This window comes from Pelophylax lessonae (assembly GCF_965119305.1).
Source record: "Pelophylax lessonae genome assembly, chromosome: 6".
NCBI classification, from domain to species: domain Eukaryota; kingdom Metazoa; phylum Chordata; class Amphibia; order Anura; family Ranidae; genus Pelophylax; species Pelophylax lessonae.
This window is the reverse complement of record NC_138773.1, coordinates 117,408,382-117,422,619: the sequence shown is the minus strand read 5'-3', so window position 1 is coordinate 117,422,619 and position 14,238 is coordinate 117,408,382. Positions and strand designations below refer to the sequence as shown.

General features: G+C 43.7%; 1 protein-coding gene across 4 annotated transcripts in view; it reads right to left on the bottom strand.

Annotated features, from left to right (window-relative positions):
• Positions 1 to 14,238, bottom strand: part of SMG1 (SMG1 nonsense mediated mRNA decay associated PI3K related kinase) — a 795,166-nt gene that overhangs the window by 778,460 nt on the left and 2,468 nt on the right. For all 4 annotated transcript variants that reach the window (XM_082260927.1, XM_082260924.1, XM_082260925.1 and 1 more), the window contains exons 2-3: positions 4,308 to 4,471; positions 3,959 to 4,108 (exon numbers count right to left, since the gene is read on the bottom strand). In XM_082260927.1, the coding sequence (XP_082117053.1) occupies positions 3,959 to 4,108; positions 4,308 to 4,471 (314 nt within the window). The remainder of the gene's footprint in view (positions 1 to 3,958; positions 4,109 to 4,307; positions 4,472 to 14,238) is intronic.

The following is a 14,238-nucleotide window of genomic DNA, read 5'->3' as shown; positions in this document are numbered from 1 at the left end:
TAGAGACTTTAAAAACGTATCTTTAAGAAGCATTGGAAGATTCTCCAAAACGATAAAGTGCTGGGCCCTCAACTTCCTGATGTTCCACCGGTAGTGTTTAGGGGCGTAGAGCCTTTGCGTCTCCAGATTGCTCCGAATGTTCTGGACAAACCGGAACAGTTACCCTTTTTTCATACCCTAACCGGCTTCTATCCTTGCAGAAGGTGCTCGGTTTGTAAGGTTAATTCTCTTATAGGTAGAAAATTCTGCGAAGTTTCATCCACAGCTACCTCTAGGATCCATCCCATCAAACCCTTTATTGGTTGTTCCTCCACCAACGTGGTCTATCTCCTGCAATGTCCGTGCGGCCTACAGTACATTGGCCGCACTAAGAGGACATTAAACGGTGAGGGTGAGGGAGCATATCAAAAATATCAGGAAGGGTTTTCCCAACCATAGCGTTTCGAGGCACTATGCCAATTGCCATGACAAAAACCCTGTGGGTACAAAAATATGGGGGAATGACAAATTCACCCCCCATTGGAGAGGAAGCCATGTCCATCGTGAAATTTCCCATTTGGAAACTCGATGGATTTTCAATATGAGGACTTATGCTCCATGGGGGCAGAACATCGAATGGGATGTGAATTGTTACATCAGCAACAGCTAAATAGTTGGTTTAAGTTTTTGAGTTTTTTTAGTGATGTATTTTTTATTTATTTTTTATCTGTTTATTTTCTATGCTGCTGTGTCACGAATTATGTAAATTTGTACATGTCATATTTTATGGAGTTGTATTATTATGAAGTCGTGTTTTTATGATGCTCATACTGTGTATCCGTCCATGGTAACATCAATACTATTCGACTTGTCATTTTCCACTCTTAAGATGTGTTTAAATTTGTATGGGATATGTAGTTAGCCTTGACATGGTTGACTTCATACCCAGTTATAACTTTGTACAGTGGTTATGATACTAAAAGTGTATTCCACTCGATCTTTGTTTTTTTTGGATTTATAGGCTGATTTATGGTGATCACCGGAGTTCCAGCGTTTTTTGCTGGTGGAGGGGTGGCCGATTAGCATCAGCTTCCGGTCTCCTGTGGTTTACCAAGGCCCCTTTTTTTTCCCCATTGTAGTATATCCAGTTGTTGTGTAGGACCCGATGGGACGCACGGTCGGGTTGTTCCGCTTGCGTCACTTCCGGTTCCGGGGAACGATCGAGTGGAACGCACCTGCGGCTAGTTTCTGCTTTTGTCATTTCCGGTTTAGCTCTTTATATGCGTGCTGCCGTTTGAGCCAGGTCCGCCTCTGATGATGTCACTACTTTGACGACACGCGTCAGGTGACCTGGAAACGAGCAGCACTCCACCTTTACCGCAGTATTTATCCTATTATGCCTTACTTATCCACCAATGTGTGAGTATGATTCTGCTATTTTAAATAAACAAGTGTCCATACAGTCTACACTATTGTCCTGCCTTTTTCATCAAGGTATATTGGAGTTGATGTGTCTACACGATTTGAACTATTCCTTGTCTGATGGTATACTCTGAGCTTGTTTCACCGCCCTGTATCCATTGTCATCTGGTAAGCAGTTGGTGTATATAACACGTTTGGGTGTTGGCTCTTTATCATCTGCACAATCGGAAGTTGGGACTTTGTCTTCACTATTCCTCCATCTGTTGGACTTTTGGGACTTTCTATGGACACCTTATATTGATATTTTATTGATTCTCATTGATATTTTATCATTCAGTGTTTGGTGCTACTACAATCCGTCCAGCCACAATTGCACGGATCCTCAGCCCGGCAGATGCCCAAAGAAGAGTGGGGGCTTCAGCTACATCCACTGGGGCTGCCCTAGCAGGCCAAAGCCTAAATTTTTGAGGGCGTGCGTCCGCAAACCCCAGCGGAGCCGATCACCCAGGACAGCAGAGGGGAAGGCGGATGCCCAAATGCGAGGCAGTGGCTTCAGCCATCCTTCCAGGAGCTGCCTCCCATTGGTTTCCGACGAGTAGGCCGCAGACTAAATTTTGGGCCGAATCCGACCACGTGAGGCGCGTACCCATGGATGGTAAAAACATTCACTTCCCCAGCCCAACACCCGCCACAGGGAGCCCAGGACATCCCTGCCCTAGTCATCCAACTTTAGGTGGCAGGGAACCCTGCTCAACCCCTCTGTTGCACACCCGGGAAAAAAACAGTTGATTATTTGCAAAGGAAAGAAAAAAACAAAATCGCCCTCAGTCTGGAGCTCCATGCAATATTTTGCCTCATGGGGTAAGGATGATCATAAGAAAGGTGAGGGATCAACCCAGAACTACATGGGAGTAGCTTGTGAATGATCTTAAAGCAGTTGGGACCACAGTTACCAAACAAACCAATGGTAACACATAATGCTATGGACTGAAATCCTGCAGCACCCGCAAAGTCCTCCTCCTCAAGAAGGCACATGTACAGGCCCATCTGAAGTATGCCAATGAACATCTAAATGACAGAGAAGGATTTGGAGAAAGTGGTCAGATGCGACCAAAATTGAGCTCTTACACATTAACTCGACTCGCCGTGTTTGAAAGAAGAAAGATGCTGACTATGACCCTAAGAAAACCATCCCTACCAGTCAAGCACGGAGGTGGAAACAATATGCTTTGGAGCAGTTTCCCTGCTAAGAATACAGGCTGACTTAGCCCCATTGAGGGTCAAATGGATGGGACCATATCTTGTAAAATCATGAATGAGAACCTATCAGCCAGAACACTGAAGATGGGTCTTCCACCATGACAAAGAAGCAAATTAAGGTAATCGAGTGGTCTAGCTAGTCTCCAGACCTTGTTCCTATACAAAAAAAAAAAAAAAAAAAAAAAATTTATGGAGGGAGCTGAAACTTCGAGCTGCCAAGCGACAGCCAAGAAACCTTAAGGATTTAGAGAAGATCTGTAAAAAAGAGTGGACCAAAATCCCTTCTGAGATGTGTACAAACCTGGTAACCAACTAAAAGAAACGGCTTACCTTTGTGCTTGCCAACAAGGGTTTATCGACCAAGTATTAAGTGATGTTTTGCTTGGGGATCAAATACTTTTTTTACTCACTGAACTGCAACTCAATTTTTAACATTTGTACCATCTGTTTTTTTCTGGACTTTTGGTGGATATTCTGCCTCTATCATTTAAAATACACTTATGACAACGTATATTGATCCCTAATTTTTTTGCAAGTGGGCAAACTTTAAAATCTGCAGAGGATTAAATAATTAGTTTTCCCCACTGTATGTAAGGTACAAGCCTAAAAAGTATAAGAGTAGGTAATGATTGGAACCTCTATCAGGGACTCACTTGTCTATGTCCCTACTGGGGAGATTCAACGCTGTGTCCAGGTGAGAAACATCACTGGCAGGAAAAAAAAAAGGATTGAAAAAGCCAGAATTTTGAGTTGCCACTACAACAGGGATAGAGGAGAAATCTTCAAATAAAGACATGTGCTGCAGTGAGAGCGGTCTGAGGGTATTTCTCTCACCTTAGAGAGATTTCATCTCACTTTCTTTTATGGCTGAAAGACCGGAAGCAAGGGGAAATCTCTCCAATGGAACACATATGGCAACAGAAAGGAAAAAAAAAAAAAAAAAACGACAGTGGTTTAACTATTCCTTGCTTTATACAAAGAGTAGGGAAAAAAAAATAAAAACACGAAAAACAAAGTTTTGGCTTTGATATATAGTACTTTAGAGTAATTAATTTAAAATAAATAGTAAATCTAAATAGACAGTGGGTGACATTTACTAACACCGGTGCACACAGAATCTGGTGCAGCTGTGCAGTTACCAATCAGCTTCCAACTTAAGCTGGTTCAATGAGGCTTTGACAATAAAAACTATAAGCTGACTAGTTACTATGCACAGCTGCACCGGATTCTGCGTAAATCTCCTAGTATGTTGGTGACGCACTACACATTAACAATTCTTAAAAAAAAAAAAACTTACCCTGGGATTTCCTCATATCTTTTGTGGCTAAAGCACGGTTTCCATGCTGGACAGTGAAATCAGGGCTTACATTGTTAACCCTCAGCTCTTGCCCCAACGACTTCCGACCAAAAGCATTGTCACCAGATCCTCCATTGACACTGAAGCCATCTAGAACCAAGTGCAAAAATAGTTTAAAAAAAAAAAGAAAACACGAGAAGACGACGAAGAAGGTGGTAAATTCACAACATGCTAGCTCAAAAACCGGAGGTAGGCTTATTTGGACTGAAAGCTTTATTAAAATGCCCATTAAATACCCATTTAACTATATACAGTATGCTATGAAATAATGCTGTTCTAGCGTCCTTACCTTCCTCTTCGTTGTGCACATCAGAAGACACCCTGACATCATCATGCTTTTGTCGAGAAAGCCCGGCTGAATTGGAAGTATGTGATCCATATGAGGCAGAATTGCCCCGGTCTCTGGAGGTAGAGTATTTTAAATTGTCTTGGTCGGCTGAAGCACTTTCAGGTCTATGAAACAGAACACAAAACATACAATTATCATTTCAAGTATATAACCAAGAAGACACAAAGAAAGGCATATTCCTTAAAACAGGGATGGGGAACCTTTTTTCTGCCAAGGGCCATTTGGATTTTTGTAAAATCATTCGGGGGCCGTAAAAAATGTATGCATAAATGTAACAGGCATGGCTTTGCGGCAAAAAAGCGCTGTAAAAAAAATTGTGTGACTTTAAGGTCACAAAATTGTGAAAGGGGCCTTTCAATGCAGACTGACCACAGCGTGCCCCCTTTCAATGCAGAGAGACCACAGCGTGCCCCCTTTCAATGCAGAGACACCACAGTGTGCCCCCTTTCAATGCAGAAAGCCAGTGCACTTACCTGCAGCGGCGGCATCTCCTCCTCCTCCCTCCTCCTCCTCGACCAATGAGTTCCCCTTTCGGCCAATCAGGAAGAGGGTCTCGGAACCGCTTCCTGATTGGCCAGGAGGATCCGTGTGACAATAGCGAATTTTCATTCGCTCTTGTCACACAAATGGGTGGGCTCTGCGCCCCGGGTCCACCCTTTTCTGAAGCTTTTCTGTGACTCACACTGTCAGGACGGAAGCCATCGACTCCTGACAGCTCCGCTGGCATACACAGGCTCAGCAGCGGGGGGGGGTTTGGACGCAATGATTGTGCGGGCCGCAGGTTCCCCACCCCTGCCTTAAAATATAACTAAAAGTGGGGAAAAAAGTGGTGCACTTTTAAAGCCTTGATTGCAACATTCACAGTTGGGAAATCATTTACAGTATATTAAAAACACATTCATCAGAATAATTTGCCTGCAGTAATGATTTACTGGTTTGTGAACAGGCCCCCCTAGGCTTTAGCTCACATCTTGGCTATCCCAAATCATGGCAAATCGGGGGACGCCTGTGCGATTCCTGTCACTTTCCAATGGCACCCCAAACGCAGCGCGATTTTGCCGCGATTTTCGTCCGACGGTAAAATTGTGCAAATTGAATTGCGGGACACCTGTTGCCCAAAAATGTACAAGAACTTCATTTGGGCAACAGGCATCCCGCAATTCTGTTTGCGCTATTATACCGCAATTTGTCAGGCGACAATCGCGGTAAAATCAAGCTCCGCGTTTGGGGTGCCATTGGAATGGACGGGAATCCCACTGGCGTCCCGCGATTTCCTGTGATTCGGGTTTGCGGGCAGAAACGCAGCGATTCTGCCCGCGATCAGAGAGGCCAAGATGTGAATAGAGCCTTAGGCCCCTTTCTCACGGAGTGGATCCACTCAACGGCCTTCGCTAGCTCAGCTGGGATCGCTCCGTTGATCCCCGCTGAGCATGCGGATGCCGAGCCTGTCTCTGCACAGTATCAGAGTCCCGCTCTCCTCTATAAGGAGATTGGATGAAAAACGCCAGCCGTCTGTTTTCAGCTGATCTTGTCGGATCGGATGATCGGGGAGATATGTTTGCTGACATCCGCCTCTTCATAGAGAATGGGTGGCCCGATCAGGTCCACCTGAAAAACAGACAGGCGGACCTGATAAGTCCGATCGTGTGAAAGGGGCCTTAGACTTTGGGGTAAATACGTTTTAGAATGCAATACCTAGAGAACACACTTAGCTGCTCTTCAGTACAAAGGAGAGTAATATAATCGCAACATCATTACAGGAAATTGTATTCTATACCAATGTATTTATTGATAGTTTAATTTGCCTTAGTTACCCATTTGATCATCAAGGAGGTAAGTGCTTACTAGGCTACCTCTGTGTCAATTTATAAAGAAAACCCTACGTGGATTGCTTATACAGCTAGCAATAAAAGGAATTTTTACTTGCTTATAAAACTTCATATCTTGGAGTACAGTATAGGACACAGGAAAGCTAGAAATTCGCAGATACTGGGTTATATGCTGCTACCTTCAAGTTACTGAACATCTGCAAATCTTTTGTAAATGCACCCTGGGCATAACCCTACCCTAGGAAAACTATTTAAAACAGTACAGGACACAGGCTGGAAATTAAAGGATCCTGGAACATCTCCAAACAATGAGCCGGAGGGGTGGGCACCAACACAGCAAACAACAATGCCAATCGCTAGATATATGCTACCACCCTACGCGGTTAAGAGCAGTTCCAAAAGGGCAATTGAGGAGAATTTGCCGTAATTGCACAGATGACTCAGATTTTTGGACACAAGCCGAGACCCCCTTTAAGAGGTTTATCCAAAAAGGTTATGGATTCTAAAATCCTAGAGGAAGACATAAAACAAGTGGGTGTGCTGAAACAAAGGGAACTCACAGCTCCCAGAGAAGTAAAATTACGGGGTAATGAACCTTCCAAATTTGAGTTTGCATTCATTACAACTTTCTCAAATCATAAATGGATCAAAATACTTTCCAAAAGCACTAAAAGGTGCTAAAGGGAAACAAAACGCTAGGCCACACACTCCCTGATAAACCCCAGATGATATTCAAAAGAGCCCAAAGCTTGAAAGATCTGGTTGCACCAAACCCTATAGAGAAACCAGTGGTACCTATAATGTTTGGAAACATGAAAGGTTTCTTCCCCTGTAAGAAATGCCAGGTATGCACAGAACCTAAGACTAAGAACTAAATGCTTTTCTTCTAACATCACAAGGAAGGAATATTAAATTAAGAATCTTATTTCCTGTCATACTAAAAGGGTTGTTTGCCGCTTGAGCTGTGGCCTACAATATGTGGGAAGGACAATACATACTCTGAGCTTTCCCGTTGGGGGGGGAACATCTAACCAACATTAAAAAGGGTTTCCTTGGGCACAGCTTATCACAGCATTTTGCCAAACTCCATCACAAAAATCCTGCCAACCTTGAGGTCATTGCCATAGAAAGATATGTCCCACATTGGAGAGGAAGTAACCTCAAAAGAACCATTTCCAAGCGACAAACATTCTGGATACAGGACCTCAAAAGTTTTTGACCGCTGGGACTGAATATAGAATGTGACATTAATGCCCACATTAATAATTGTTCAATTTCTGCTAACTCTTATCTCTATACCATCATCCACTTTCTCCAGATTAATCATCTTTCCACTTTTAAAATTTTAAATTCATTTAAATTATTTTTATTTTATTTATTCATAATTCATTTTTTATTTTTATTCAATCTATGTTTTTGTGATTTTCCTTATATAATTGAGAATTGGATCTTTATGTATTTAAACAAATTTATGTGGATGGGACCTATATATTTATGGTTGTTCTATAATGGTTTCATATATGTAATGCAAGATTTTTCCCGCTTCAAGGAGGAACAAGCTAGATTTTTAATCCATTTATAGATATGCTCATCTTAAAATGTTTTTAACCCTTTACCTCATGGATACTCCTTAAAAAGGATTCCGGGGGGGCTACTATATTTTTTTATATATTCAAGGAGTTAAATACTCTTGGAGCCCCCTGATGTCCTTGTGCATGCTATTCAATGTATGAATTATGCTTTAGTTTTTATTTTATTTACTGCATGGTCATCCTTGTTCATTTGAATTCATAAGATAAGAAATTGGTAAACGGAAGTTACCTGTTTGTTTACTTCCGTGGTTCTGTCATGGAGCGCCGGAAGAGTCTCGTCTGAATGACAAAAAGTGGTTGGTGATGGCGCATGCTATCCTCCAATCCCAGTTGACGCCTTCTGAGGTGAAACCGCGCTGTCACTTCTCGCGGTCCGCGCTGCAGAGCGGCTGCGATCATCTGTACTTGGAAGCTACATGTTCGTTTTCACCTTCTTTCATGTAAGTGCCCCATTTTATGTAATGAATGTGTTCTCGGGGATAATACACTATTGGCTGCTCCTTTTTTCCCACATGGGGATAACTTTAAATGTGCCATTTCGGGAGACATATTTCCGTGAGATAAAGCACCCATCAGAGTGGGGGGGGGGGGTCTAGTTGGAGCGAGGAGATTGAAACATCCACCCCAAAAGTGTCCCAGAGTTTGCGGATTATTTGTAAATACCAATTATTCAGCTTATGACCATGGCCATTTGGTAAGAGGCTAATCTTATTTGTACCACGTGGTGATCTGTTTGTGGGAAGACACTGTGGTTCACGCACCCCTGTTTATGACTGGTCTATTGGCTGCATGATACAGAGGAGCTGGTAAGGAGCCATCACAATATCAGTCTGCACGTGGTGTCATAGTTAGTTGCAACCTGCGAATCTACACTAAGAAACATTCTTTTAAATTAGAATGCACTTATGAGGACTCACTTGTCACAGTCTTTTTGGCCTATTTTATGGACTTGTTTCATCTTAGGTTTGATTTTTATGTATATAAATTTGTTAATACTGTGTTGTTACACATTATTCACATCCATATTTGTATACACCTTGATGTATATACTTTTGTACCTATATTACTGAGCGTACTAATTTACTTTCTTCAATAGGCAACAAAACAAAAAAAAGTGTGCTTTTGAAAGAACAGCTGCATCTGCAAAGGCCTGGAAATTCACCGGGTAAAAAAGGTAGGATCTAAAGACCCCACGGTGGCCTTACAAAGCCTGGCCATACATTATACAGTTTTCCTTTAGATTTTCCAAATCCATATAATAGGAGGTTAAACCTAAACACTTTCAATTCATATGCAATCAGGCAGGCCCTTTCACTACATAGTTGAAGATAAAGCTAAAGGAAATTGAAGAAAGTTGTATAATGTATGGCCAGCCTAACAGAAACTTGATGTCAGAAAATCCAGGAAACTCCAACTGATCTGGTGGAAGGAGCAGTAAGGAGGGTACCTTGTCCTTAAAGTGGTTGTAAACCCACTTTGTTGAAATTTACCTATAGGTAAGCCTTAATATAGGCTTACCTATAGGTGCTATAAATATCTCCTAAACTTGCACCTTTTAGGAGATATTTACAGTGCATGCCACTGACGTCATTGGCACATGCGCTCTGAAGGAACAGCCACCCGTGCCATTTCCTTCGGAGCCCAGTGCCGTGAACGGCGGCTCCCGCGTGCATGCACGGAAGTGACGTAATCGTGCCTCCGGCCAATCAGATGGCCGGAGAACGCGATCTAGGAAGCAGGACGGCTAAACATACCGGCCGTCCTGTCGGCACTGCGGGGGACTCTGTTTTTAGGTAAGTAATTCATAATGAGCTAGTATGCAATGCATACTAGCTCATTATGCCTTTACAGATTTTTTTTTCACATTTCCGCGGGTTTACTTCCTGTAAACAAAGGTGTATACACTAGGTGATAGAATAAATGACTACACCTAAAATGACACACTAGCAGCGCTCTTTAGTCCACTCATAAATGAACTACACGAGATTCAAATGAATGAAAGCATAAATATCACTGTATGAGGAAAAATAAAGTTCATATGTAGAGTCCCAATAACATTCAAAGATGCCGGTCCCAATAGTGCAGGTCCTCAAACTTTCATCCGCACAAAGAAGGAAGAACCTCCACCTCACCACTGTGTACACCCCTTTTGGTTGGACACTCGCCAAATAAACAGTATATGTACGCCACCAAGTATGAGACCTCCCGATCACCTCCAGACTCTGGATATTAAGTCAAAGCTCCACAGCTAGTAACCAGGTGTATCTCAAACACTCAACAACCACTGAATCCAATAATCTCATCGAATTGGGCCCCTCAGCATACCGTGGTGCATGTAAAGTAATGAGGTCACATAGCGTAATACTGCATATGTAAATCTATATCCCCAAACATATAAGTCCCTCAAACATTGCACTTACAATCTTACAAGCATATAAAAGCGTGGCATAAGGCAGACCTGCGTCCTACAGCCGTTCCCCGTCCTGGTAGTCCGCGGCTCGGTACCTAGCTACGAACATCCGGGTCTGGCGTGTGACGTAGACCTCCTTCGTGACCGCATGACCACATCTGACGCGTTTCGTCAGCAAATGACTTCAACAGAGTTTACTTCCTCTTTAAGAAAATAAGCTCTTGCGATGAGTTGGCTTATCCACCTAGCATTGGAGCACTTAGCTGTCAGGGTTTCATGAAGAATACCCTACATCTAGGGGGTGCTTCAGAACAGAGTACGAAGAAGGAAGGAAAATGTCCTCATTATCGTGGCATGCTAAGACCACTTTGTGAAGAATCAGGAACGTCTCTTTGCTTAATACAGCTGCTAACTCAGAAACACCTCTGACATAATGCAATAGCCACCAAGTAGGCAACTCTGCAGGAGAGATCATCCAAGGAGAGAGTGCCCTAATTAGTTTAAATGGCAGGGAGAACCAAACTGAGATCCCAAGGAAGCACATGTTTAACCCTTTCACTGCCAGGCCCCGTGCTCTACTTTTAAACTCAGGTGGCCGGACCATTTTTTCATTGTTTTTTTTATTTTTCCCTTACAGCTTACAGAGTTTGTAAAAAGACCCCCCAAACCATATATTTTCTGAAAGCACATGACCAGTAGAATAAAAATAAGGTGCTACTGATTTTTTATAGCAAAATTAAATTTGCGCAAATGTTTATCAAAGCAGTATTTTCGCTTAAGACACACTAAAATAATTAGCAGCTAATAACAGTAAATTTTTTAGAAAGTTATTTCAGTTATGTTAAATGAATGTGGAAATCCTTGTTTCACTTGAAAGACTTATCACAGACGCACATGTACTTTCCAAATCTAAATCACAACTGTCAAACATTAGTGCTTTCAAGCTGACAAATTAAAGAGATATGCTTGTGTTAATGATGTCACCTGGACTACATTCCAATAGACAAAACGTGTGAATATTAATAAACCCAAAAGCAAACATATTGCAGCTTAGCACTTCTTAGATGTGATGGCTGCATTTGTTTTCCCTTTTTTTAGGCTATCTCTTCTATTTTCATTTGGTAAATCAGCTTGTGAACCTGTTTTCTCTATATTTAATTTACAGATGCAGCACCATATTCTTCTTAACCATTGGGTTATGCAGCCCCCTACAGGAGTAGGACACTAGGCAGGAAAAAAAAAAAAAAAAAAAAAAAAAAAACTTTACCACGCCTATGGGGCAGTCCCTGCAGGCATACTCCCACACACTCTGCTATAGGATTCAGTTTGTTTCTGCCTAGTTTTGGAGAAGGACCTAGTTCCCTGTTGGGACTTCGGTCTTTGCTTGTTTGTTTACTTTAAAAAGGGAGCCTTTGTTAAAATTTTAATTTTTTTTAGATAGTTATGTTCTTGAGAAAATCTGCTCCGGTCCCAGCCTCCAAAATGGTTTATCTGGGACTGACTCTGGACTCTGCGAGGGTGTTTCTTCCCTGGAAAAGCTGCAGAGGGAGATTCGGTTGCAGTTATGCAGCAGGTGTTAGGTGTTGGATTAGGCGGAATGGTCCCTGCATCCGGAGGCGTTTCACCTGTTGTGTGTCCGGGGGGAGGGGGGGGGGGGACACCCGATGTAGACCTGTTCGTTTCTCAGCTCAACGAGAAGGTACAGAGGTTTGTAGCCAGGTCTCGGGACCCTCTGGCCGATGCCATCATGTGGCTCCTCCGATACGGTCCCCGTTACCTCCGTGGGATCTTAACTTGGTACTGTCTGTTCTTCAAAAACCTCCCTTTGAAAACTTAGGAAGATTCCTCTGCTTACACTGTCACAGAAGGTAGCCTTATTACCTCTACCCGCAGTGTGTGTGAATTGGCTATTACCTCTACCCGCAGTGGTGTTCCACAGAGATAAAGTGGTACTTCGACCTAATGAGTTTTTTCTTCCTAAGGTGGTTTCTGATTTCCATTTGAATGAAGACATTGTGCTGCCTTCACTCTGTCCTAAGCACAAGCACCCCAAGGTAATTGCGTTGCATTCTTTGGCTGTGTTTTGGGCTATTAGGGTTTACCTGGCGGTGACTGAGTCTCTTAGGAAATCAGACTTTTTTGTCCTCACGGAAGGACCTCAGAAGGGATTGGCTGCGTCTGTTGCGAACATATCCAGATGGATCAGGCAGACAGTGGAAAAGGAGTATTCACTTAAGGGAAAGGTTCCACCTTTCCCTGTGAAGGCGCATTCTGCTAGGGCGCCGATTGCCTCTTGGGCTTTTCGCCAACAGGCGTCAGTAATACAAGTTTGCAAGGCAGCAACTTGGTCATCTGTGCACACGTTCACTAAATTATACAAAGTAGATGTGTTGGCATCCTCGGATGCTTCTTTTGGCCGCAAGGTTTTGCAGCCTGCTTTATAAAAAAAAAATATTTTTTCTCTTTGAGGGTATAGGTTGTTTCTAGGTGAGCTCCAGTTGTTCCTGGTTGAGCTCAATGTTACCTGGTTGGCTAAGTTTAGCCTTTGGGAAATTACGTTCTCTCTCTGCCTTGTTTTCCCATCCCTTATGCAAATACTGCTTTGGGACATCCCATTGGTTAAGAAGAATATAGAGCTGCGTCTGTCAATGAACGATAGACGTAACTGGATTTTTGACTTATCGTAAAATCATTTTCTCTGAAGTTCATTGACAGACGCAGCACCGCCCCTCGATTTCTGAGTGGGTTGGGGTATTTTTACTTCTAACACTGCTTGCAACAAAACTGAATCTTATAGCAGAGTGAGTGGGTGTATGCCTTCAGGGACTGCCCCCATAGGCATGGCAAAGTTTTTTCCTGCCAAGTGTCCTACTCCTGTAGGGGGCAGCATAACCCAATGGTTACGAAGAATATGGGGCCGAGTCTGTCAATAAACTTCAGAGAAAAGGATTTTACGGTGAGTCAAAAATCCAGTTTTCTTTTTTTTTTTCTTCCAGATGTATCGAACACAATTTAACAATAGCAGGGGTTCTTACAATGGTCAGCTTTTATGTAAAATCTTTATCCCAAAAAAAAAGGAAAAATGTTTGTTCTAACTGCTTATAAATTAGATGGAGTTTGGCTTACATTTGTTAGTGTATCTAAATCTGCTAGCACATGTAACACTCCTCCCCCCAGACTGACAATGCTGCTGTCCAAGGATGCCCCCACCCGTGCCGACCCTTTAAAGTTTTACTAAACCCAGTACCCTGCATTCACTATATCTGGTCTCCCACGGTACGCTGCAAATGAAAATGCAATTATTGTAGTAAATATAAACTGCTGAATCCCTTGTCTCAGCAGTATGTAGCAGTCTTATGACTTTCATCAGTGTCTGGCTGAGCACTGGTCAAAGCTTGTAGGAGTTTTCATTCTCCTCTGACTGTCCTATGAGACAGCAGGACCACTTACACAGTCTGGACAGTGCCAATTGGCCCTGCGCTGATGGCATGCACCCTCCCCAGGGAAAAAGAAAAAACTCTAGCAATATGCACCAATGTGCAAGAAGGGAAGGGGCACCCCTACTACTACTGAGGGGGCAGGGGGAAGGGGCACCCCTACTACTACTGAGGGGGCAGGGGGAAGGGGCATCCCCCAGTATCACTGAGGGGGCAGGGGGAAGGGGCATCCCCCAGTATCACTGAGGGGGCAGGGGCATCCCCCAGCATCACTGAGGGGGCAGGGGCATCCCCCAGCATCACTGAGGGGGCAGGGGCATCCCCCAGCATCACTGAGGGGGCAGGGGCATCCCCCAGCATCACTGAGGGGGCAGGGGGAAGGGGCATCCCCCAGTATCACTGAGGGGGCAGGGGCATCCCCCAGCATCACTGAGGGGGCAGGGGCATCCCCCAGCATCACTGAGGGGGCAGGGGGAAGGGGCATCCCCCAGCATCACTGAGGGGGCAGGGGCATCCCCCAGCATCACTGAGGGGGCAGGGGCATCCCCCAGCATCACTGAGGGGGCAGGGGCATCCCCCAGCATCACTGAGGGGGCAGGGGGA